At 45.1% G+C, this 27315-nt stretch overlaps 2 protein-coding genes across 4 annotated transcripts in view; one reads left to right on the top strand and one right to left on the bottom strand.

Moving 5' to 3' along the window:
• LOC119741454 overlaps positions 1-26361 on the top strand; it is a 34795-nt gene extending 8434 nt beyond the window's left edge. For all 3 annotated transcript variants that reach the window (XM_038217212.1, XM_038217226.1, XM_038217218.1), the window contains exons 3-6: positions 3178-3321; positions 3724-3861; positions 9205-9289; positions 25433-26361. In XM_038217212.1, the coding sequence (XP_038073140.1) occupies positions 3190-3321; positions 3724-3861; positions 9205-9289; positions 25433-25560 (483 nt within the window). In that variant the 5' untranslated portion in view covers positions 3178-3189 and the 3' untranslated portion in view covers positions 25561-26361. The remainder of the gene's footprint in view (positions 1-3177; positions 3322-3723; positions 3862-9204; positions 9290-25432) is intronic.
• On the bottom strand, positions 21398-24650 carry LOC119741446. Its single transcript, XM_038217199.1, has 2 exons — positions 23948-24650; positions 21398-22899 (listed from the first exon to the last, which is right to left on the bottom strand). Exon 2 carries the CDS (start codon positions 22668-22670, stop codon positions 21423-21425), a length of 1248 nt encoding a protein of 415 aa, XP_038073127.1. The 5' UTR covers positions 22671-22899; positions 23948-24650; the 3' UTR covers positions 21398-21422.
• Positions 26362-27315: the final 954 nt, after the last annotated feature.

Raw genomic sequence — 27315 nt, 5'->3', positions numbered from 1 at the left:
CTCATCCATCTTCACCTCTTGAAGGCCGACTGGGAGGACTATCTGCCACTTTACCTCCCTACCGTCGTTTGATTCCCATCGCCGACATAGCACTGACTGTCTCATCTCTAGCTGGCCCCATTGCGATCAATAAACTTTGACCGCAGTTGCACGGGAGGACATGCTCTTCCAATCTGGCCTCTGATCCGACTCCTCTTTCCCAAGTACTACCCAGGCAATGGAGGGGTCTTTCAGCTGACCCTCCCGCAAGTCGTCTGTGGTAACGTTTGGCTCGGCAACAACCTCTCTCACATCCGCCGGCGTAGGTGCCTCTACAGTATCGTCGTCCACACGTCCACACTGCTTGCAAGGTCGACGTGACATGCCGTCTGCATTTCCATGTTTCTTCCCAGGGCGATGAACTATTTCATAGGTGTACTGCCCAAGCACCTCCAGCCATCGAGCGATTTGCCCCTCTGGGTTCTTAAAAGTGACTAACCACTTTAATGCCGCATGGTCCGTTCGAACAAATATCTCTTGTCCGTATAGGTACTGCTTGAAGTGTTTAAGATAGACAATAATTGCAAGGAGCTCTCTGCGCGTCACGCAATAATTCCTCTCGCGTAGGCAATAACGCGCTCCTCTCCATTTTGCACTTGCGACAAAACAGCTCCGATGCCGACTCCGCTAGCATCTGTATCCAATATGAACTTGCCCTCGGGTTCTGGGTATGCCAGTATTGGCGCCTCTTGCAGGTGAGTCTTCAAGGTTTGGAACGCCTCCTGGCATTCGTCACTCCAGTGGAAGACACGTGCTTTCTCAGTTAGCCTATGGAGCAGGCGAGCCACATCAGCAAAACCTCTGATGAATCTTCTATAATACGAGGCCAACCCAAAAAAACTCCTCAGTCCTTGGACGTCAGTCGGAGTTGGCCAAGATCGTATCACCTCCAGCTTGTCTGGATCGGTAGATACTCCCTCCGGGGACACCACATGTCCCAGATACTTAACTTGCTGTCGGAAGAGGTGGCATTTTCTTGGCTTTAATTTAAGTCCAGCCTCACGTAACCTCTGCAGAACCTCCCTCAAACGGTTGATTTCCTCCACGATGGTTCGTCCATACACAATAACATCGTCTAAATAGACGAGCAAGGTTTCCCACTGGAGGCCACTCATTATCCTCTCCATGAGACTCTCGAATGTGGCGAGGGCATTGCACAGACCGAAAGGCATAACCCTCCAGCTGTACATTCCCCCGCGCACAACAAAGGCAGACTTCTTCTGGGCCTCTTCATCAAGTTCGACTTGCCAATAGCCGGAGGAAAGATCTAGGGTTGAAAACCATCTTGCCCCCGCTAGTGCGTCAAGGGTGTCATCGATTCGTGGGACGGGGAAAGCGTCCTTGATCGTCCTTTCATTGAGCCCTCTGTAATCCACACAAAACCCCTGCGTTCCGTCCTTTTTCCGAACGAGAACTACATTGGACCCCCACGGGCTGTCGGATGGCTCTATAATCCCCCGCTTTAACAAGTCATCCACTTGCTTGTCGATCTCCTTTTGCTTACACAGGGGTTGTCGCCTCGGTCTTTCCCTAACAGGTCTGGCACTTCCGGTGTCTATGGTGTGTTTCACCCTGTCAGTCCTCCTTAGGTCGTGGTCTCCTCTGGAAAATACATCCGAGAACTCCGACAGCAACCTAGCAATGGCGTAATGATAGCGTGTATCTTGCCCTTCAACGCTTCGCTTCCAGAGGTCCTGAAGGTGTCCGGGGACATGTACATCTTCCGTTCCTTTTTCCATAGCCTCCTGTCGCACCTCATCTACATCCTCTTCATCCACTGGGGTGAGGCAGCCGGCAGTAACCCCACAGCACAGAACGCACTCCTGCCTCCCTGGGTTCAATACCCACAGCGGTAGTGTACCTCCATCCATGTTCACCAGTGACCTCGCAACTATAAGGCCCTTATCCGCTACCACTTCGCCTCCTCCGACTGGCTCTATTACACCGACATGACACGAATCAAGTGACTTATCCATCCTCCCTGGTATAATGGTTTCATGTCTCGGTGGTATGACAGTAGTTCTGGCTACCAAAATCCTTGTGCATAACGCTGTTCCCCATCGGCTTGTACACTTGATGTGTTCTCCATGCAACACAAGCTCCAAGGTCTTAAAGTCCATTATTCCTCCCGTGAGTATGAGAAAGTCCATCCCCAGAATTCCTTGTGCCTTAACCTTTGCAAAAACTGCACGTACTGGAAAAATGGTTCTTTCTACCTGTACCTCAATTTGTGCCAAGCCCTAAGTTTCTATCGGTGTCCCATCCGCCTGAAACACTTTTAAGCCATCTGTCTCTAGCCTCGGCCGCCTCTCAGCTGGAATTCTGTAATATACCTCGGCTGAAATAACTGTATCAGTAGTTCTGGTATCCACAAGGAGTGGAATGTCAAGGGAATGAATCTTCCCCTTAACATAAAGTCCTTTTTTGGGAGAAATTGTTGGTACCAGTATCTTCCGTTCTGCTTCCGGGTTGGTTTTAGGTTGACGGTTGACCCTGCTGTGATTTCAGCCCTTCCTCGGGTCCTAGGAGAGGCTGATTGCCGTTTCCCTGAGGCTTAGTTTTATTTCTCTTTTCTGGACAATCTCGTAAAAAGTGTCCATACCCTTGACAATGAACGCTGTGCGCCTCTACTCTCCCGCCCTCGACCGTTTCCAGTCGTGATCCTTCCTCAAGGCGGCGGGTAGATGAGCGCGCCCTTCCGGCTCCGTCACGTTACAACGGCAGATCGATGTATGTCGCTCCGCCTCCAGTAGCCTCCGCGGACTCCGTGCCTCCTTATGCCAGCCCGACTTCACCGCACCACCCAGCACACGCCCGTCAGCGCGCGCAACCTAATGCCTACCGTCTCTTCCCCGTAGATGCTCTCGGCGTACGCCCGGAAGGTTGTGTCTGAGAGTGTTTCTGATGCGAGTCTAATTTGTGACTGTGTGTGTCTGGGTGGCAACTGCCCCGGGGCCTTATATAGGGCCCACAGCCGCGAGCGCGCCCTCTCTAGACTACGCTGCTATAGTAATTTGTGCCACAATACTAACAGTATATGGAACAAGCTTTGTTAAATGATTGGGCCTGTCCCAATTGTTATTTTAATTTCCCTTGCTGGATGTTTAATCATACAGATTTGTACTTCCTATTCGGTAGATCACTGCTTACATGGTACTGGCCATCGTGGGATCCATGGCAACTGTTGCTATCATCACGCTTGCTGCTATGTCTGCAGGATTCGACAGGATGTTTTGCAGGTATAGTTACAGCCCAGATAGTGCGACATGCTTGTCAAGTCATGTAAGTAAGAATGTTATCCTTTGAACTATTGAGCTCAAATATAAGGTTCAAATATCTTTTTTTGACAATTTGCAATGCACACGTATGTAAGTGGATGTTGGATAGGGGTTGCATTTTTAGAATAATTAAATATTTGGTTATTCCGAATTGGACTTGATATTTGATTTTGAAATGCACTGATGAAAACAAGAGCCAGTCTCAGCTGACAATTAGGATTTGTGTTTGTATATTTGGCATGGCCCTGACTTACGATACATTTTTAATTGATACATTTGTTTTGGTATAGGTCTTTTTCATTTGTCTCTGAACCTAAACAGAATTTATGACTACTTTAACAACAAATGGAAACAGAAATTGCCACATTATATCAGGTTTTGTGTATCTTTTTTTTAATCATTTAAGGAGGCACGTGTTGCTGTTGGTGTCCTTCTCTGTCTGTTGGCATTTACAGATGCTGTAGTGGCAATAGTTGGTGCTGGCATGAGTTGTGGAGCCTTATGTTGCAGCACAGGCCACTCTACACCTCAGCCCAATGTAATGGTAAGCAATACTGTCCTTATTAAAAACACACAAGAACACTTGCATTTTGCATGTAAACAGGAGATGTACAGAAAATTACATAATTTAAACTAAACAATCAGGGGCGGTGGTACCGGGGGGGGGGGGGGGGGGGGTTGGCAAACCAAGTGTCTAGTGAAAAAAAAAGTGTTGACATTTCAGTTCGGATGTGCCCCCCCCCCCCAAAAAATTTGCTGGATACGCTGCTGCACCAACAGAAGATGCCTTTTACTGAGCAAGTGCCCCTTTTTGGTGATAACCCCCAGGTTTGAAACCATACCGCCGCCGCTGTTAACAATACCCAGTTTTTGACCAAATCCACAGACATTTTAACATGTTCATCTCTCCGGTTCTTTTCAGAACCACACATACTCACAAAAAGAGATTTTGCCACATGGTGCTACCGCAACAACCGCCTTATTATTACCCTCCACCATGCAAACCATGCATCAAATCTCAGGCCCCCCCCCCAATGTTGTCCAGCCCCCCCCCCCCCCAAAATTTCACTAGCCAAATTTGAGCATGTGACGTACACGTTATGCGAACGGTCTCCCCCTAAATAAATAGTCGTGAGAAGGGTGCATTAGTACACTTGTAGTTAATATAGTGTGCCTAATTGTAGGACTTCATCAGCACTCCCCATTGAAAATATGGCAACACGAGCCCCCCCCCCCCCTTGGTTTTCGGAGGCCTAAGTGTCCGGAGAAAATAACCAGTCTACATTTCAGCACGCCTCCCTGAAAAAAAATCTGTGGCGGATCCAGTTAGGTTCGTGGGGGGGGCGCAACGGCTCATTTGAGTGAAAAATGGCCTTATTTTACAAAATTTTGGTCACTGCCGGGGGGGGGGGGGGCACGCCCCCGTAACACCCCCTGGATCCGCCAATGAATCTTGATCCACCCTGCTAGCCCCCGCCAAAATATTGGCTCTAGAACTGTGCCTGGGGGAGGGGGAGAAGAGGGAAAACAAAAAGGAAAAAGATTAGGAGAGATTCAAATTGAATATAATACTGTTCATTCAATGTATATTTAGCAGTAGGAACTGCCGAAAAGACCCTAATACGCGCGTTTTTTTTTTTTACATAATATGTATATTGAGCATCAAATCATGTCCCGTTCCCCCTTCCCCCACCTTCAGCAACTTTTTCAAAATCCTGGCGATCCCCATACTGACAAGGTTGCTAAGGTAATCAGTTCTCTGGACATCTTCAAGGCTTCTAGTCCTAATCAGATCCCCACCATTGTTTTGAAGATTTGCTCACATTCAGTGTTCACTAACCTGTGCAATACTGTGTTTGTCTAAATCTGAATTTGTATCTAGTTGGAAGCTGACATCAGTTGTGCCTGTGTTTAAAGGCTCTGGGGAGAATTCTGACCCTGCTAACTATAGGCCAATTAGCCTCCCCTCCATCATGAATGAAGTTCTTGAGTTCCTGATGAATCAGCAACTCATGAACATCTTGGAGTAAAATAATCCCTTGAAAGGTGTGCAGCAGGGCTTTCGTCATTCACGTTCCAATAGAGACCTATCCCTTACATGGAACATCTGAATAAAGCTGTTGATCAGCATGGGGAATATAATCCCGGGACATACCGTTATTTCGTTTTACCGTTTTGGATTTTTTTAAAAACAAAAACAGTAAATGCACCGTTCACCGTTTTTTCGTTTTACAGTTTTGTAAAACGGTCAAACGGTATTAAGTCACACACAAAAAATACTTTTTGTTGTTGTTTTTAATTGTAGAAAGCGTTAAACGGTTAGTTGTTTTATTTTTAGAGTGTTGTTTTACAAAATCATGACAATGACAAAACGGTCAATAGTCTTGCCGACCATTTTTTGATTTAGGTTCGGCAATTAAGCAATGCACCTAGGAATGTTAATGCGTCCTTGGGATCGAGTCATTGCCTGGGCCCTCCTTACATTTTCGTTCTCACGACAGAATTTGCGAATTAGCTATTGAAGAGCCGCGTCGACTTGAACTCCAATTTCCTTCAAAATATCTGCAACTTCATCAAACGTTTTACCATCCTGTAGCCATTGTAAAAAGTAATGCCCTCCCTTGCAGTTTTCCAGCGCCATTTTTGCTTGCAACTCTTTAAGCCCCACCAACTGAATCGCATGAGAAGGGGGTCAGGGTCCGCGCCAGGAATCACACCACGCATTAATTATGCCGAGCCAACACTCGTGTAAAGCATGGTCCCCCTCCACCCCCTTGCCCACCGCCACAAAATGCACCACGGACTGTTAACTATGACACTAAAATAAAGAAACAGTCTGTATTCAATACTGACCGTTTTGCTGTTTTTCAAAGTTATTTGTGTAAAACTGTAAAACAAAAATAATCGATCGATCGTTATATGCTATAAATGAATTTTACTATTTATAAAACGGAGAAACCGTATTTATCTTAATACCGTTTGACCGTTTTACAAAACTGTAAAACGACAAAACGGTCAATGGTTTGTTTACTGTTTTTGTTTTGAGGAAATGCAAAATGGTAAAACGAAATAACGGTATGTCCTGGGATTGAATATAAATCCTGGTACATACCGTTATTTCGTTTTACCATTTTGGATTTCCTCAAAAACAAAAACAGTAAACGAACCATTGACTGTTATGTCGTTTTACAGTTTTGTAAAACGGTCAAACGGTATTAAGATAAATACGGTTATTCCATTTTATCAGTTGAGTAAAATTCATTACAGCATAACGATCATTGATTTTTGTTTTCCAGCTTTACACAAATAACTTTGAAAAACAGCAAAACGGTCAGTATTGAATACAGACAGTTTTTATTTTTTATTTCAGTGTCATAGTTAACAGTCCGTAGTGCATTTTGTGGCGGTGGGCAAGGGGGTGGAGGGGACCATGCTGCGCATGAAGAAGTGTTACCTCGGCATAATTAATGCGTGGTGTGATTCCTGGCGTAACCCTGACCCCCATCTAGTACTGTGATTAATTGGTGGGGCTTAAAGAGTTGCAAGCAAAATGGCACTGGAAAATTTCAAGGAGGACATTTCAGAATGGATACAGGGTGGTAAGACGTATGAAGAAGTTGCAGATATTTTGACGGAAATTGGAGCCTGAGTTTGGCGTGGCTCCTCAATAGCCAATATTTGCAAATTTTGTCGGGAGAACGTGATACAGTGTAATTGTAAGGAGGGCAATCTCCCAGGCAGTGAAACGATCCCAAGGACACATTAACATTGCAAGGTGCATTGCTTAATTGCCAAACCTGAATCAAAAAATGGTCGACGAGACTATTGACCGTTTTGTCATTGTCATGTTTTTGTAAAACAACACTCTAAAAATAAAGCAACTAACCGTTTATCGCTTTTTACATTAAAAAAAAATAACAAAAAGGTCATTGTTTTTTGTGACTTAATACCGTTTGAACGTTTTACAAAACTGTAAAACGACAAAACAGTCAATGGTTCGTTTACTGTTTTTGTTTTTGAGGAAATCCAAAACGGTAAAATAAAATAACGGTATGTGCCGGGATTAATCTAGACTCATCGCCCCTGGCATGTCAAAAGCCTTTTGATAAAGTTTGGCACAATTGTTTGTTACACAAGATGGAGTCTTATGGAATCTTTCCTTACATTAATGACTTGACTGCAATCAAAGCTGACCATTTATGCAGACAACTTCACTTTGTTATGCCACAGTGGATTTATACAATATAATCCTTACATGCAATACCCCGCACATGGATTAAGTTATTACAATAACTCTCACAAAGAGTCCATATACCTGAACCTGGCTCAGCTCAATGACAGCAAAGCTTAAGGTATATCTCATGGGTTCTACAGTAACCCTCAGCCAACTACATGGAGTGTTCGGGTTGATTAGACGAGGGGATAATAACCTTCACACAAAGATGGTGACCCTCACAAGAACTCAGAGTGCTACAAATAGTCAACCTGATAGACAAGGTAGCCCAGTGATTGCGGGATCGTCTCAGTCATCACCCCCACCATATGGTGTGCAACAGACGACAAGCAATGCACCACAAATCAAAGTACTGCTCTTTACAACTCCTGCCCCTTTTGTTCCAACACTAATCCAAACCCATTAATTAGTTGTACACCCACTACAAATCCACCTAAATCTTAGATAACAATAATCTTAAATAACTGGCTGTCTTAAATAACACGGACTGCTACACTCAATCGCACTGGAGCACCAGAGCGTGATCACCATCAGACCACTACTACTCCGACCACATGGTAGTTCCACTGCTGCACAGCAGCCACGGATGACCCCAGCAAGGGCACCAGGGGCGGATTGCAATAACCGGTCTTAAAGCTGGCTATGCGCATTAGACAGTCTAAAAGCTCTGGCTGTCAGTCAGTCTATAAAGTAAGACCATTGCAATGACACAGTTTAAGTAGTAAGACAGTCTTAAATAATTAGCCTGGGTTGGGCTGGCTTAAAATGGTCTATAGTTGGGATTTTTGGAATTCACTGGTGTGTTGAATTATTCTTTCCCAAAATATTTTTTTTTACAGTTGATGAGAGTTTGATAATTAAATCTTAAAATAGCAGAACACTGCTTGGAGGATAAATTCTCTGGGATAGAAGGGATCTTCTGGAAAATGCATGATGTTACACAAACCTAAAAAAAAAAATAGCGCAGTCTCTCCAGTATTCGCCCGTAACCATGGAATGTTTGTTTGTGAATCATTACTCTAAGCGGGCTTAGTAAAGACCAGCTTATTGCAATGGGCTAAGTTTGGTGTCTTAACCAAGACCGTCTAAGAACAATAGCCGGCTAAAATCGGACTGGTTTAGCCAGCCGACTAAGACCGCGTTATTGCAATCCGCCCCAGAACTTGGCTTGTTCCTACCGCCACAAGCTTGGCTTCTTGCAACATTGGCAACAGCACCAGAACAAGTTTCTACTGCATTAAAACTAGCCTTGACATCAGACTACCCCTGTTCCGTCACAATACCATATACTAATGGTTGCGTGTACATGTATAAGGACCCTTATGAGTGCCTATTGCATTGTTTCTTTGAACACGTGAGTTTGTCAAGAGACAATACAATCTCATTTAACTCTGAATGCAGGTAATGGTGAGTTGGGTTTCTATGTTTATGAGCTTAGTTTCATTTGTTCAAGCATTTGATATACATGTACATGATATACTGTTATAATTCATTAATGGTAATGAAGCAAAGAAATTCCTGAAGTGCCCATTTTCGTCATATGTTTTCCCTTTGTTATAAATGGGTTGGGTTTTTGCATACTAGACAGCAAACCACACATGAATTACAAACTGTATGACATGAATTCTAAGAAATGATCCTTACATTTTACAGGTGTGTTATACTACCGGACCACAAATGACTGTCCCTCAACAGAGTGCTATGAGTAACCCTGCATATGGAGGCCCACCAAACTATGGTAATTACATCCCATTCAAATATGAAATGTACTGTGGGGTGCTGCTAAAGATCTCTTTTAAGACAATTTAGTACTTGGTGATTTATCTAAGCAAAAGTGAAAGTATAAACAAAAGAACAAAAGGCTTGAGCCCCCCCCCCCAGGTTGTAAATTTTTTTTTTTTTGGAATTTTTTTTTAGTCCCACAATTTGGCCTTGGTGATATGTATGTGGCCTATTTTCGAGTAGTATAATAAGTAAGTAGTAAGTGGTGCCACCAATGTCAAAATAGTCCCCCCCCCAAAAAAAAAAAACCCAAATTTTTTTTTTCTCAAGCCAAATATTTTGGGCAACATTTTAAAAAGTTTTTTAAACTTCAAAAAATTTGAAAAAAAAAAAAATTTGAGGCCCCCCCCAGCCAAATCCTGGGTGGGCCACTAAGGCAAATGACCGTAAAATGTACAGTACAACTTCCACAGAAATGAATTAAATGATTGGGTGATCAGAAAGGTTGTCTTATTCCTTCATTTAAGCACCTATTATCATTTATCAATGTCCACCGCAGTTATCCATGGCAATGACGTAATGAACTCAATACCATTGAATAGAGGACATACTGATTGTTTTCTGGATATGTCTGGATTTGTGAAAATTTACATTTGAAGATGGGAATGTTTGTTTAAACACCCTGTATAACTGGTCACAATGTAACTAGTCTATCGATGTAGGAGCACAGGATGCTGGCTCATTGTACATGGCTACCAGAATTTAAAGGGGCACTAGGTCCTGAAATCCCCCAAAATGTTATGTTTTGGATTGTTTACTTAGCCTATTTCAAACATCTGGTTGAAAGGAAACCAACCTAATGTCTTACCGTTCCCAAGAAAAGACGAAAAAGCCAGCTTGTTTACATCGGACATGACGGAGTACGAATACGTTTTTCGTGTCGTTCTCATGTACGCTATACACGTTGTGTGTCTCAGGAACAGCGTGCAATGACCAATCACCAATGCAAAAAATTGTGGTTTCTTCAACGTCCGCAAAAGGCGAACACTTTACGCGTACGAATGAAATCACAACTAGCATCCAAACAGCTCGAATTTATGGGGTCGCAAAAGTGGTTCCCGAAATGCGTTCTCGCACACATAATACAGGAATAACACAAAAACGCCCAGTTTTAAAAGGATAGTTGTGTGGATGTTTATATCCTACTTTTAAAAGTTATTTCCGATTATCATCGGGTGGGTGGGTGGGTGGGTGGGTGGTGGGTGGGTGGGTGGGGTGGGTGGGTGGGTGGGTGGGGGTGGGTGGGTGGGTGGGTGGGTGGGTGGGTGGGTGGGTGGGGGTGGGTGGGTGGTGGGTGGGTGGGTGGGTGGGTGGGTGGGTGGGTGGGTGGGTGGGTGGGTGGGTGGGTGGGTGGGGGTGGGTGGGTGGGTGGGTGGGTGGGTGGGTGGGTGGGTGGGTGGGTGGGTGGGTGGGTGGGTGGGTGGGTGGGTGGGTGGGTGGGTGGGTGGGTGGGTGGGTGGGTGGGTGGGTGGGTGGGTGGGTGGGTGGGTGGGTGGTGGGTGGGTGGGTGGGTGGGTGGGTGGGTGGTGGGTGGGTGGGTGGGTGGGTGGGTGGTGGGTGGGTGGGTGGGTGGGTGGGTGGGTGGGTGGTGGTGGGTGGGTGGGTGGGTGGGTGGGTGGGTGGGTGGGTGGGTGGGTGGGTGGGTGGGTGGGTGGGTGGGTGGGTGGGTGGGGGTGGGTGGGTGGGTGGGTGGGTGGGTGGGTGGGTGGGTGGGTGGGTGGGTGGGTGGGTGGGTGGGTGGGTGGGTGGGTGGTGGGTGGGTGGGTGGGTGGGTGGGTGGGTGGTGGGTGGGTGGGTGGGTGGGTGGGTGGGTGGGTGGGTGGGTGGGTGGGTGGGTGGGTGGGTGGGTGGGTGGGTGGGTGGGTGGGTGGGTGGGTGGGTGGGTGGGTGGGTGGGTGGGTGGGTGGGTGGGTGGGTGAGTTTGTCTTACATACGCAGTGTGGACTTCCGAACAAAAGACGTCCACATAATGTAGGTAGCACCGACGTTGTGTGGACTTACCCCACGTCCACACAGTGTTTCCCCATTTCTGGAAAACAGGTTTAGAGGCATTTTTGGGTTAGGTTTATCTGTAGCAGAATGAAGAGAAACACTAAAGGGAATCATAGAAAAAAAATTGGGTTGAAAGAGTTTTCACAGTTTGAGAAAAATGAGTTTTTTCACTGGTTTTTCTTAACTACACGAAAGCAATGGAAAGTCCACACTAGTCATGTGAAACAAGTATGGGTGTGTGGGTGTGTGTGTGTGTGTGTGTGTCCGGACAAATCTTGTCAGCGCGATAACTTGAGAAATACTTAAAATATGAACTTCAAATTTGGTTTGTGGATTGTTTCTTGGTAATCCTAAGAAGCCTTTTGCATTTGGGGCCAAAAGGCCAAAGGTCAAGTTCACAGTGGCTAAAACAATAGAAATCTTGTCAGCGCAATAACTTGAGAAATACTTAACATATGAACTTCAAATTTGGTTTGTGGATTGTTCTTGGTAATCCTAAGAAGCCTTTTGCATTTGGGGCCAAAAGGCCAAAGGTCAAGTTCACAGTGGCTAAAACAATAGAAATCTTGTCAGCGCGATAACTTGAGAAATAATTAACATATGAACTTCAAATTTGGTTTGTGGATTGTTCTTGGTAATCCTAAGAAGCCTTTTGCATTTGGGGCCAAAAGGCCAAAGGTCAAGTTCACAGTGGCTAAAACAATAGAAATCTTGTCAGCGCGATAACTTGAGAAATACTTTACATGTGAACTTCAAATTTGGTTTGTGGATTGTTCTTGGCAATCCTAAGAAGCCTATTGCATTTGGGGCCAAAAGGTCAAGGGTCAAGTTCACAGTGGCTAAAACAATAGAAATCTTGTCAGCGCGATAACTTGAGAAATACTTAACATATGAACTTCAAATTTGGTTTGTGGATTGTTCTTGGTAATCCTAAGAAGCCTATTGAATTTGGGGCTCAAGGGTCAAGTTCACAGTGGCTAAAACAATAGAAATCATGTATTTATTCTGAGATTATAGGGATTAGGGATTAATTCATATAAAACCTACAGAAGACACTAATGCTGTCAATGAATGTTCCATGTGACCAAGGTACATGTAAGTTGATGTTAAAAGAGTGGTGTTATGTCATGGGAACTGTCACCGTTGCGGGGCATTTGTGTTTGTAAACACACCTGACTTGTTTTTTCTTGTTCATGTATTTATACCTTTATGTGACAACCGAGAATGAGAAAATGCTAATCGACAAGGATGGTTTGCTTAATGATGTCCTGTTCTTTCATGGTGTTGCTGCATGTTTACCAAACAGTCCTGAAAAGATAAAATACAAAAGTCCTTTGTCAGTATTTTGCGTTATCTCTGCAAATGTCGAAGGGTTCTCATCTTCAAAGCATAACATCCTAGCTGAGCTTTGCAGTAAGATGCATTGTGACATCCTATGCTTGCAGGAGACACACAGAGGGAACGAGAACAACCGTCCCAAAATACATGGTATGGTCTTGGCATGTGAGCATCCCCATCGTCAGTATGGCAGTGCTATCTTTGTCAAACCAGGCTCTGCTATAGAAGCTACCTCAAGATCAGAAGAACAAAACATCAAAGTTCTAACTGTTGAGTTGAGCAGTATTGTGATAACATCTATATACAAACCACCAGGAGTAGTCTTCAGCTTCCGAGATCCTGTTCCTCAAATTTACAACAAACCACAAGTTATAATCGGAGACTTAAACTGTCAGAGTACCCAGTGGGGCTACATGGATACAAACAAGGATGGAGAAGCGGTTGAAGAGTGGATGGATGCCAACCAGCTTAGTCTTATCCATGACCCCAAATTGCCTCCATCATTCTATAGCGCCCGTTGGAGACGTGGCTACACCCCAGACTTAGCTGCTGTCACCTGTGATATTGCAGGTCTGTGTTAGAAGATTGTAATGGATCCTGTACCACAGACTCAACACCGTCCTATTGGTATCCAAGTCAACGCAGCAGTAGTACCTACCGTTGTGCCATTTAAAAGGCGCTTTAACTACAAGAGAGCTGACTGGAATGGATTCAGTCAGGAGCTGGAACAGAAGATCAAAAACATCAAACCCACACTGGATAACTATAACATGTTCACCGAACTTGTTAAAACTGCACGAAGGCACATCCCCCGAGGCTGCAGGGTGGAGTATATTCCTGGTCTCTCTAAAGAGGCAGCTGCTCTTTACAATGACTATGTTACAATGTTTGAAACTGATCCCTTCTCAGAGGCAACAACATCAGCTGGGGAGAAGGTGATGGAAAGCATCTACCAAGAGCGCCAACAAACCTGGAACGCACTGCTTGAGGCAACAGACATGTCAAAGAACAGCAAGAAGGCGAGGTCTCTAATCCGCAAGCTTCGTGGTGATCCGAACGTTTTGCCCCTCAACAATCCAAGGTCACTGCAAATCAAGTTGCGCATCAATTGCTCTTGAATGGGAAAAGCGAAAAAAAAACAGCAAAGGATCAAGCTAGACCGTAACAAGTGCACCGAAGACCCTGGTTTCACAAGACCATTCACCATGGAAGAGCTAGAAATCGGCTTGTCAAGTCTCAAACCAGGAAAGGCCATTGGGCTAGACAACATCGCAACTGAGCAGATCAAGTACTTTGGACCTGAGGCAAAGAAGTGGCTTCTGCAGTTGTATAATCACTGTCAGACAACACATAAGCATCCTAAGATCTGGAAGAAAGATCATGTGATAAAGCTGCTAAAACCAGGGAAAGATCCATCAAGCCCAAAGAGCTACAGACCAATTACACTTCTCAGCCATACCTACAAGCTGTTCGAATACTAATCCTTAACAGAATAGCTCCAACAGTAGACGAACGCCTCATCCCTGAGCAAGCAGGATTTTGTCCTGGAAAATCAACAACAAGCCAAGTGCTCAACCTGACACAACACATCGAAGATGGTTTTGAGAAAGGGATGGTAACCGGTGCAGTCTCTGTTGACCTGTCTGCAGCATATGATACAGTCAACCATAGATGCCTGCTTGGCAAGATCTTGGAGCTGACAAAGGATATCCGGGTAACAGAGCTGATTGAAAGTATGCTGGAGAACAGGCTGTTCTTTGTGGAGTTGGGTGGCAAACGAAGCAGATGGCGTAGGTTGAAGAATGGTCTTCCTCATGGGAGCGTGCTTGCCCCCATTCTTTTTAACATCTATACACCAACGACCAACCGAAAAGTGATGAAACATGCCGCTTTGCATATGCTGACGATCTGAGTGTTGCCGCACAAGATACGGACTTCTCAGTAGTGGAGAAAAGGCTGACTGGTGCTCTCAGTCAGTTAACACTGTACTATGAAGAAAACCACCTCTGTGCCAACCCATCCAAGACACAAGTGTGTGCCTTCCATCTGAGAAACCACGAAGCAAAGCGCCAACTTCAAATAACCTGGTCTGGAACGACTCTTGAACACTGCGAGCACCCTGTCTGCCTAGGTGTCACCCTTGATCGCTGTCTCACTTTTAAGACCCACATTCAAAGGAAAAAGGCGAAAGTGAGTGCACGCACTGATAACAGGCTGTCTCAGGCCGACAAACACCAACAGCATCTACACCCTGGCAGGCATAGCCCCGCCAGACATCATCAGATCAGCAGCCAGCATGAAGGAGCGTCAGCGACAGACAAATGACGAACGACATGTTACCCAGCTGTCATGTGGTAACGTTATTTCTATTGGGCAAAGACAAAATAGAACACTGTTGTAAGTACGTCTGGTCACTTTGCCAAAATATGTGAAAGTGTTTATTCAAACATCATAATAAACAAACAATGTACAAGAAAAAGGTTAAGTCAGTTTCCTAAATAACAACACTTTAAATCAGTATGGCCAAAACTATCAAACTTTAGGAGAACCATCACTTTAAAACTAATGGCCAACTACATGTACTATCTAACCTATAGGGGAAACCTAACTTAATAATCTCATGGCCACGACTACCAGAACTCTTATCTGCCATGTCTTAAAGATAAACACATTACTCAGGCTGGCCAGCACCCTTGTTGCTATAGCAACAGACTTTCCACTGTATGGCTCAACTCCAGCCAAGTCAATGGCCTGGGGCATACTACTGCTCCCCCAGTGCTACCCTTACTGTGTGACAGGTGGTCTTTCCATACTACACACACAAGCAAGTCATTGTTCTAGCTAGCCTAATTAGTATTCACTCTCCACAACCTGGCAAGGCCATGCTTCAGCTTATCTATATACACTCAGTGCTTGCAATGGAAGTTTCCTTGGCTAAATGGTGAAACTTACATTCAATGTCATAATCTACTAGCACAGTTTACTATAAAACATACATGGTCCAGTTTCTTAAATAAATGAAATCCAAGTTATCAACTTCACAAACTTTCACCAAACTTTCCTCAAATCCAGGAAACTTAGTGAAACTTTCCATGAATAACTGAAGTGAATAACTAAAGTTCAGTTGCTAAAAACTAATCAAACTTATATCATCTTAAATCTCATCCAAAGTTACATAAAAGTGAATATACAAACAATAATGAAAATATCTAAGCATCATAAAACAAACTTCAATCTTGTCAATCTCTAGATAACTTGGCAAAAGAGTAAAGTTGACAAATTCAAAGAACAAATTACCTTCAACCAATTGATCAACTCAAGTCATTGATTGTATACTCCAAGTAAATGAAAATGTGAACAACAGAAATAAAGGAACCTAGATGTGAATAAAAAGAAAGAAACATTTGTACATACCTATTGGGCAAAGACAAAATAGAACACTGTTGTAAGTACGTCTGGTCACTTTGCCAAAATATGTGAAAGTGACCAGGCACACTCACATGCACTCTGTGTTGTCTTTGGCCAATTCCAATTTTTTTATGGGGGTGTTACTTTCTACAAAAACTTCACTCTGGAGGGGTTTTACTACAGAGGGGTTCTACAACACTCCCCTCCAAAAAAGAAATGTCGTCACGACATTTTATCGGTCAAACATTGATCTATATACAGTTCTTTGGAGAATCCTGTTTCCGAACAGTATCATGGTGGACAGCGCACTACAGTCATGGGAACTACAGTCCATTCGCGCAGGAACGTCCTGCCATCCAGATGAGTTTTCCCAGTAGCTCCTCTGGTGCTGGGATGAGATCCAGTGGAGGGGATCCAATCTCCATGGATATCTCGTCCTAGGTCTCACAGACCAATCAGGTAAATGGACTGGTATCTCAACATTGTTGGGTTGTAGTGCGAACTTGGTATTCATGTGCATGCTCATCTTCTGAAGAGAGTACTCCTGGTCCTTGCTGACTCTCCTTCCGCTCATTGTGCAACACGATTACTATCTCTCGTCATCTGTCTTGCCACACCATGTCTCCGCATTGATGGTCACTATACTACAGCTTATGGTCTCACTTGCCCAGGCTCCATCCAGTAAGGTGAAGGAGTCCATGGCTGGTAAGGCCCCTGCACTGGATGCTGACAAAAGGGTTGTCCAGGATAGAATGGATGAAAGAACTGCTGTTGTGACGGCACTTGTGCAACTGGCTGCTGGGGGTACTGATGAGCCCTTGGTACTGCCACTGAATTCAGCATGGTTGGTTGAAAAGATGGTGTCCCAAGCCTGTCATAAGTTAACACCGTTGGAGGGTGTCTGTCGCGAAGGGGTCGATGAATCTCCTCATCACCTGCATCTTGGGTTATGCCACTCACTTGATGTTCCATACTATCCAGTATTGGAGATGGTCCTACCTCTGTCATGGCTGACGTTGTAGTAGGTTGGGCAGATGGCACAGCTGGTGTAGTTGTTTCTACTCCTTCCTGGGGCTGAAGCATATCTGTATCCTCATCTGCATCATTGGCTGGAAACTGCAAGTCCCCGTGTTCCGAAAGTGCTGCATCCGCTGGGGGGACTGTTGAGACAGCTTGAGGGTACTCTGTTGTCGCTCCTTCTGCATAGCTGACTTTAGAAGGGTGGATTACAATGACTGGTAGATCATCGTCCTCATCCTCACTCTCTGCAGGTGGCGGATGTACGGCTTGGCTCTCATCAGGTGGAGTGTTGTTGAGTTGTCTGGGGGCAGCTTTGGGCTGTCTAGGCTGAGATTGCTGGGGTGAGGTATGAGTACCAACTTGACTGTTGTCCCCACTGATGAAGTCGCATGGCAACAGTAAGTTCCGGTGCAGTACCTTGCTCCTGCCCTGACCACTCTCGGGTTGGACCTCATAGACTGGGATGTCTTCACCCTTCTGGGTGACAACTCGGTAGATCCTGTCTTCCCAGTACGCTCGGAGCTTGGACGGGCCCTCAGCTCTTGCCAAATTCCTAACAAGAACTCGGTCACCTGGGGCTAGGATGGTACTCCGTGCTCTCCGGTCATAGTAAGCCTTGCTGCGCTGTCCTGTCTGGTGTGAATTTTGGGCTGCTACCTTGTAGGCTTCTCGCATCTCGTTCTGCCAGCATTGGGAATATTCTCGGCTGGTGACCCCATGTCCCTCTGGTCTTTCAAACCCAAAAGCCAGGTCGATTGGTAGGCGAGGATGTCTACCGTACAAGAGGTAAAACGGCGAGTACTCGGTGGTCTCGTGTTTTGTGCAGTTGTAAGCGTGCACCATCTTGTTAACTGCAGACTTCCAGTCGCTCTTCTGGGTCTCAGGGAGGGTCCTCAACATCCCAAGTAAGGTCCTGTTGAAGCGTTCAACTTGACCGTTTCCTTGGGGGTGGTATGGTGTCGTGCGGGAATTCGTTATGCCAGAGTATTCTTGCAGCCTGGCAAAGAGATGGTTCTCGAACTCACGCCCTTGGTCGTGGTGAAGCCTCTTAGGGAACCCGAACTTCAGGATGAAATCATTGAAGATTATGTCCGCTGCTGTCTTCCCGCTTTTGTTCTTAGTTGGGTACGCTTGGGCGAATCTGGTGAAATGATCCACCACCACCAGGATGTACTCAAACCCGCCCTTGCTCCGCTCCAGGTGGACATAATCGATGGAGACAAGCTCGAAAGGTTGCGTTGTGGTGATGTTGACAAGGGGCGCTCTGGTTTGTTTGGCTGGCTTCTTCTGGATAATGCATCGGCACACTTTTGTGATGTAGTGTTCGATCTCAGCTGCCATGTGAGGCCAGTAAAACCGCTCCCGAGCAAGATGGATTACTCTTTCTGGCCCAATGTGCCCGGCATGATCATGCAGCTCGGTGTAGACCAGTTGCTTGAACTTCTGGGGTAGGACGAGTTGTGTGCGCACACCAGTCTTCCGCCAGAGGATTCCGTCACCGTCTACCTGGAGCTTTCCCCACTCGTGTAGAAGTGATATGACTGTCGGTGCCTCACCTTTCCGTTCTTTGCGGGTTGGCAACCTTCCCAAGGTCCTGTAGTGTATTACCCTTTTGATGCCAGGGTCATCCTCTTGGGCCAACTTGATTTCCTGCTTACTGAACTGCTGAATGGGTGTCTGTACTGTTCCTGTGGTGGAGTCTTGGACGGAGAGTGCATGTGCCCAAGCTGTCTGGCCATTACACTGAGCCGTAATCCCTTGACCGGTTGCCTTCATCACATCTGGGGATACCGCCTCGGTGTGGACACTTTCCAGGTGCTCGACACTCTGTGGGATACGGGACAAGGTGTCTGCATCGCCATTGGCTCTACCCGGTCGGTACTTGATCTCCAAGTTGAAGTCAGCTAACTCGGCAACCCAACGATGCCCTGTGGCATTCAGTTTGGCTGTGGTGAGGACATAGGTTAAGGGGTTATTATCTGTGTATACTGTGGTGTGTTGGGCGTAGTACAGGTAGTCACGGAAATGTTCCGTCACCGCCCATTTGAGGGCAAGAAACTCGAGCTTCCCGGCATGCATGTGGTAGTTTTTCTCGGCTGCTGTTAGCGTCCGGGAACCATACCCGATGACTCGTAGTTTCCCATCTTGCTTCTGATACAGGACCGCACCGAGTCCATCTTGGGATGCATCGGTGTGTAGGACAAAGGGGAGAGAGAAGTTGGGATAAGCCATTACCGGGGGTCGCTGCAAACAGTCGAGGATAGACTCCAGGGCATCCTGATGGATTGTCTCCCATCTTATCGGTTCATTCTTTCGTCTGTGGGACCTGCTCTGTTTGCCCTTCAGGTTCTTGCGTTGATGGTGGTTTTTGGGAGCACATTGAGTCTCAGGTTGGCCTTGTTTCAGCAGATCGTACAACACTTTAGCACGTTTGGAGAAATTAGGCACATAGCGTCGGTAGTAGCCAAGAAGACCAAGGATTTGTTGGACCTCAGTGATGGTTGTTGGTCGTTTCTGCCTCAGGGCCTCAAGTACCGACGTCTCCTTTGGATCCATGCTATGGCCATCCGCTGAAACTATACGTCCTAGGTACTTTACTTGTGGTTGGAAGAGGGAACACTTGGCTGGTCTTAACTTCATACCATGCTCCTGCATGCGACGGAGAACTTTTCTCACCCTCTCGACGTGGTCTTCAAAACTTGTACTATAAATCAGAACATCGTCGAGGTAAACCATGCAGATCTCGTTGTTCATCTCATCAAGGCAGGACTCCATGTATCGCTGATACACGGCTGGTGCATTCTTGAGCCCAAATGGTATATGAAGCCATTCATGAAGACCCCAGGGAGTCACGAAGGCCGTTAGATGACGGCTTTCCTCTGTCATGAAACCCTGGTGATATGCCTTGCCTTGATCTAGGGTGGAAAACCAGCGGTTGCCTCCTAAGCTATCTAGCATATCTTGTATGCGTGGGATGGGCTGTCTGTCAGTGATGGTCTTCAGATTGAGCTGTCTGTAGTCCACACACAGTCTCAGGGATCCATCTTTCTTTCTCACGCAGACAACTGGAGATGAATAGCTTGAAGAAGACTTCTGGATCCATCCTCTACTTAGGAGATCTGTGATGTAGTCTTTTACTTCACGGTACAAGGGTCGAGGTATCGATTGATAGGTCCGTTGCACTGGGATATTATCGTTGAGTGTGATGCTCATTTGAAGTTTCTCGATGCTTCCCATGTCTTGTTCGTTCTGGGCAAATGCTCTGGATTCTTCCCGGAGCATCTTTGCTGCTATGACCCGTTGCTCCTCGGAAAGATGCTCAAGGTTGATGGGAGGGTCCCAGGTACTGTTACTGTTGAGGTTGGACACGCTTGCAGCGGTGCCTGCTTCCATCTTTGCTGAGGTTGTAGGTTGTAGAGCACCCTTGACTTCTGCGGGGAGTATTGATTTGATTGCCTGTAGAGTGCCAAGGCAGGTTCTTCTCCCAATGGTGACATCATGGCCAGTAGGGTTAGAGACAAGGATGTTGATGCGACAAGAGCTGCCTTTAGGGATTGTCACAACCGCATCACCTATCTCCAAGCCATCTGACCACTGTTGTTCTACATCAGCTTCGAACATCACTGTCGTAGATTCAGGTGCTCCGGTGTGAACACGGCATTGAATACTGGCACACGAACCTTTCTTCACAGTGACATCTCTCCTGCCTGTCTTCACCGTGCAGAGCTTTGATGATTCTGGCTGTTGCAGTAAGTTCACCAAAGCTTGCACGTTCTGCTTCCCAGTGGCAGGAAAGGTGTCCTCCATGGCTGCCAACAGTGATTTGGCTGAATACTCAGGGTCTCGCACTAACTCCTCCAGAACATTGGAGCCGATGATAGGGTTACTGAGGGGGTCACTTGTCACCAACACTGGAACCAATAAGGGCTGGTGGCTTCCAGTTGGAAGCTGAAATTCTGCTTCAATGTAGCCATCATACGGGAGCTGGGCATTATTGGCAGTCGTCACCATCAGGGTGTTAGTCTCAAGCAGGTCGGTCACTGGTCGAAGAACTGCATGAGGCATGTTCTGGCTGACCCATGAAGAAGACACAAGAGAAACCTGGGCGCCAGTGTCCCAAAGGGCTTTCGTTGCTCTTCCTCCTAGGTTGCACCGGATGGTACACTTTGGGCCGACTAGCTTGACTAACCTGGAGCCCTGCTGGGTGAGTTGTGTTGACAATGCCATGAGGGCTACACTCTCTGGCACATCTCTTCGGTGTGGTGGTTTAGGTGAATGGGGTTGGGGTTGATCATTTGGAATTGTTGGGGATTGTTGTGAGGTCAGGGCAGTTACGCATCCCCTCCGCTCGCCCTGCTGCCGTTTCCCGACTGCTTGGTCTGTCTCCGTTGCTTGCAGCCCCTTCTGAAGTGCTCAGAGCTGCCACAGGAGAAGCAATGGTCACACTCTGGACCCTTCCCAGCTTGACGACAGCTATTGCAGCCCCATTCGCGTGATGGAGGGTTTCTGCTGCCGCCTTCACTGGACTTGGGCTTCTCAGCTGCTTGCTTGTTGGAAACTTTGAGAGCAGCCACTTCTTGTTGAAGTTGCTTCATCAGGTCCAGCTGTTGCTTTTCCACGGCATTCACTTCCTGGACTTTCACGGCTGTCTTGGCCTTCTTCTGTTTGGCCAGTCTCACGATCTCCCTCCCTTCTGCAATCTTAAGTTGTCGAAAGAGAGATTCGTCTGAGGTGGTGGGGTCAAAGAGCAATGGCTTCAGCTCGCCTCGAATGTTGTCGTTTTGGAGACCAGTATTCAATGAGTGCAGAAACATGTTCTGCACCAGTCCAGGGTCATACTTGATGGTGGACTCCATCTTTGATGCCTTCAGGATCTTCTGTCGGAGGTCGAGGGTCCTCACCAAGAAATCGTGTGCTGACTCCGTACTCCCTTGCGAGGCAGACGAGAGTTCTTGGTACATTTCTGTGGCGTTCCCCTCTCTATAGTGCGCTTCAAGGATTTCCCGAAGGGTTGGCAAGGTTAGCCCCTCTTTGCTCTCCAGGTAGCTCCTCAAGCGCATGCCTGGGCTGATGGACCGGATGACAGCCTCTACAATCTCAACCTCCTTGTAGGATTTCCGCAAACCGCTTTCAATCTGCATGATGAGATTACTGTGGGAGAGCCGGTCCTTCTGACCAGGCTCCCCAACCTGGCCGCTGATTCGAAACTCCTTCTTCAGTAGGCCAACCATTTGGTTCACTGGTAGGGCAGGGGGGCTGGGGGCCGGTTCCGCTGTGGATGTCGAGCTTGACTCTGGGGTGGCTGGGGGGTCTGTGGAGGCGCTTGACGTTCCTGGAGTGATGGTCTTCAGGAAGTCACGAAGGTCTTCGAAGACCTTTTGACCTTTGTCCTCCATGTCTTCGATGGTCTCGCTGTTAAGGTGGCGGGTCAACCTCCGGATGAGGGCCAGGCGTGCACTTTCCTTGCTGGCAGTGTGTTCATCAACACCCAGCTTTGTGCACACCTGCTGTAGTTGCTCCTCCTGCAGGCAGCCAATCTGGCTGACTACACTTTGCTGCAATGCTAGCAGGGCCTCCATCCTCTCGTCTGCTCCGTCCTCAACTGCGTCACTGAATCAGGTCAAGGTGTCTCCCTTACTCCCGACGCCAACCGGTCGTCCTCACTGCCTCCTGCCGTTCCAGGGCACTATCTGCTGCCGGGAACGTTCACGAGGATAGCTGCCATGCAGTAATGCATTCACATGCATTTACCACGTCCTGGCAAGATCGCCAGATTTGTTACCCAGCTGTCATGTGGTAACGTTATTTCTATTGGGCAAAGACAAAATAGAACACTGTTGTAAGTACGTCTGGTCACTTTGCCAAAATATGTGAAAGTGTTTATTCAAACATCATAATAAACAAACAATGTACAAGAAAAAGGTTAAGTCAGTTTCCTAAATAACAACACTTTAAATCAGTATGGCCAAAACTATCAAACTTTAGGAGAACCATCACTTTAAAACTAATGGCCAACTACATGTACTATCTAACCTATAGGGGAAACTTAACTTAATAATCTCATGGCCACGACTACCAGAACTCTTATCTGCCATGTCTTAAAGATAAACACATTACTCAGGCTGGCCAGCACCCTTGTTGCTATAGCAACAGACTTTCCACTGTATGGCTCAACTCCAGCCAAGTCAATGGCCTGGGGCATACTACTGCTCCCCCAGTGCTACCCTTACTGTGTGACAGGTGGTCTTTCCATACTACACACACAAGCAAGTCATTGTTCTAGCTAGCCTAATTAGTATTCACTCTCCACAACCTGGCAAGGCCATGCTTCAGCTTATCTATATACACTCAGTGCTTGCAATGGAAGTTTCCTTGGCTAAATGGTGAAACTTACATTCAATGTCATAATCTACTAGCACAGTTTACTATAAAACATACATGGTCCAGTTTCTTAAATAAATGAAATCCAAGTTATCAACTTCACAAACTTTCACCAAACTTTCCTCAAATCCAGGAAACTTAGTGAAACTTTCCATGAATAACTGAAGTGAATAACTAAAGTTCAGTTGCTAAAAACTAATCAAACTTATATCATCTTAAATCTCATCCAAAGTTACATAAAAGTGAATATACAAACAATAATGAAAATATCTAAGCATCATAAAACAAACTTCAATCTTGTCAATCTCTAGATAACTTGGCAAAAGAGTAAAGTTGACAAATTCAAAGAACAAATTACCTTCAACCAATTGATCAACTCAAGTCATTGATTGTATACTCCAAGTAAATGAAAATGTGAACAACAGAAATAAAGGAACCTAGATGTGAATAAAAAGAAAGAAACATTTGTACATACCTATTGGGCAAAGACAAAATAGAACACTGTTGTAAGTACGTCTGGTCACTTTGCCAAAATATGTGAAAGTGACCAGGCACACTCACATGCACTCTGTGTTGTCTTTGGCCAATTCCAATTTTTTATGGGGGTGTTACTTTCTACAAAAACTTCACTCTAGAGGGGTTTTACTACAGAGGGGTTCTACAGACACCCTATGTTTGGCCAGACACCAGCACAGAGTCGCCTGTAGTCAAGGAAGAGTTTTCTGAAATGTGTGATTCCTCTTGAGGATGACACAACAAGCGAGGCACGAGTCACCATGTGGGCAGACAGAAACAATGGTTTGCCACCCTCGGCAACCATGGGGCTGATGGCTAGAGAGCAACTACCACCTGGTGCGGACGCAAGCTGGGCAAAGTACAAATGCTTTAACAGACTGAGAACTAGAGTTGGCAGAGCCAAGGTGACACTCAACAAGTGTGGATATAGTTCCAATGACACCATGTGTAATTGTGGCATAGAGCCACAAACTATGGAGCACCTTTTGAGATGCCCTCTTCCACAACACCCTTGCACATCAGCTGCCGATCTTGCATTGTACAATGAAGATGCAGAGAAATGTGTTCGGCGTTGGCTGAACCGAATTTAGCTTTGTGAAGTGGACTCGATAAGAAGTATTATTTTGCGTCATGAGAAAGAACAAAAAATTCACAAATAAGAACTTTATGCTCAAATTAATATGTAAAGTTAAACTAAAACTATCAATATAAGTATGATAATTAACTAGAACTAAAAATAAAGTGAATGCATAAAAGAGGTGAAATCAAAATTCTTCAAAGTCAAAGAATAGAAAATATCTGAACAAAACCAAGGCAACAACTGGACCTTTGTAACAATATAATCCGCAGAGGCTCTAAAGATAACTTACAAGGAATTCCTGAAATCAATAATGAGGTTAACAACATTTGACAGAAAACTCAATTGGACCAAAGCAAGTTTCTCAAAATATGAAGTCTGAGGAAAGCTAGAAAACTAATACAATAAGTTCTTAATACAATGTAAAATACACTTACCCCCAGCCTAGTCAATCAGGAGTTGATATATGGAGGTGGTTCAAACTGGAAACTTCTTTAATCTCATTAAGTGTGTTCTCATGACTGTGTTGTCCCTCCCGATACCGAGTGGTGAAAGAGTTTCATGACAAAGACTATGTACATAAGGGTCAGATGAGGACGCTATATATGCAAGGGCTATGTCATGTATGTGTAAATGGACTGTCGCATTTATCTTTACCATTACGTTTTTCCCCTCATTCTTTTTTAATAACAATTTGATCGAATGAAATAATTAATCTTGAAAACATGGCTCTAGATACCTTATTTGTAGGTTTGGAAGAATTTCTGTGGAGATACAAGAAATGTGAATTTTCTTAATCTGTCGACAGCTACCTCCAAGTTTGTGTTTTACCATCAAACTATTATTATTATTTTTTTTTTCTTACAGAGGAAGCAATCCATGATCCAGTGGTTGGGGCCCAAGGAGGAGCAGAGGCCAAGGATGTGATTGATCATGATTATGTTCAGCCATATCCAATTAAGGTCAAACCAGCTGATCTGGGAAGTCAAATTTAAGATTTTAATTCATACCATTGTTATCATAGGTGGGTAGCAGTTCTGTATGAGAAGTGGCCCATTTTTCCTCCCACTATGAAACACACAGCTGGTTTAGTCCAATTCCTCTTTTTCCCTCATTGAAGAGACTACTTGGCAACAGAATCATGGTGGGTAAACATTTGTGTGTGTACTTGTTGATTGTTGGGCTAGGTTAGTTTCTTAAACTGTTCCCAACTTCAATTGGGAACAGCTTTTGTTTTTGTTAATATTCCCCCCCCCCCGTTTTCTTCTTTGTTTTTTTCCCATTTACACATTTTTATTCAGCAAGAAAACGTCATGGTGGGTAATAGCTTAGTGGTTAAATTAACTTTATTTAATTCAATATATTTTGAAGATAACCGCAAAATTCTGTCATCGTGTCATCATCAGGGATCAAGTGACATATGAGACAGTCTCATAGTCTCCTAACTATAAAACTGTAAGACGGATGGCATCAAACTGTGTAGGTATAGACCGGGACGTGTTACAGTTCAAAAACTGGTATATGTGGAGGTGTTACCGGAAGTGTAAATTTGAGCCCATTATCAAATTTCATGAATTATCACTCGATAGGGTTAATATACTAGCTTAAAGCAACATACAAAGATGAAAAAATTGTATTATCGTGCAGTTTTTATTGTTCTTATGTTATGATGTGATGAATATTTAATAAGGCAATTTTGTGGCCACCATATCGGAACCATTTGATGTTATAACACCTCACCCACAGATTCTGTGTCTTGATTGGCCGAGAGCGAGTCACATGTTACTTTCTAATTTTGCTATCTTTCTGTGCACGGCCAAAAGTACTATGCGCATAGCAACCAAAGTACTATACCATTAGCAACCAAAGTACTGTTTCCACGGCGCGGTATTTGTGTGCAAATGCGTGCTGGTGTGCGCGTTGTGCGTAGCGCGTATTATTCCAAAGAGAGCGCGCCACAGACTTGGGTTCAAACATTTCGTGAAGGGTTAGTTTTTAAGAGAGAAAATACATTTTCCATCAATTTTGTATTGAAATTGAAGTTTATTTCGACTGTGTTCAGATTTAAATAATGTAAAAAATATTAAAATCAAGCAGAATCTGTGGGTGAAGTGTTATAAAACAAATATTGAATGCTTTATCTCGTGGTGAGGTAAAACTAGCCTCCCTCGGTGATCCATGGACCATTCTAATTTCCCTCGGCTTCGCCTCGCGAAAAAAAGAATGGTCCATGGATCACCTCGGGAGGCTAGTTTTACTTCACCCCTCGAAGCATTCAATATTTGTATATTATTCCAAAGAGAGCGCGCCGCAGACTTGGGTTCAAACATTTCGTGAAGGGGTAGTTTTAAAGAGAGAAATACATTTTCCACCAATTTTGTATTGAAATTGAAGTGTATTTCAACTGTGTTCAGATTTAAATAATTTAAAATATTAAAATCAAGCAGAATCTGTGGGTGAAGTGTTATAAAACAAATATTGAATGCTTTATCTCGTGGTGAAGTAAAACTAACCTCCCTCGGTGATCCATGGACCATTCTATTTTCCCTCGGCTTCGCCTCGGGAAAATAGAATGGTCCATGGATCATGTATATCAATAATTGTTTTACCTCTGTCTTGAATACTGTATTTTCCCATTGGCCTAGAACGATCATGTGTTAAGTTTATAAAAAGTTGTGGCACACTATGACTCTGTACGTACAGCGTGAAACACTTGTATGTTGTATCGTTGGTATCCACGCTATTTTCAC

The sequence above is a fragment of the Patiria miniata genome, unplaced genomic scaffold, assembly GCF_015706575.1.
Source record: "Patiria miniata isolate m_02_andy unplaced genomic scaffold, ASM1570657v1 HiC_scaffold_11, whole genome shotgun sequence".
In the NCBI taxonomy this organism is placed as follows: domain Eukaryota; kingdom Metazoa; phylum Echinodermata; class Asteroidea; order Valvatida; family Asterinidae; genus Patiria; species Patiria miniata.
The sequence above is the reverse complement of the archived record's forward strand: the minus strand, read 5'-3'. Positions and strand labels throughout refer to the sequence as shown.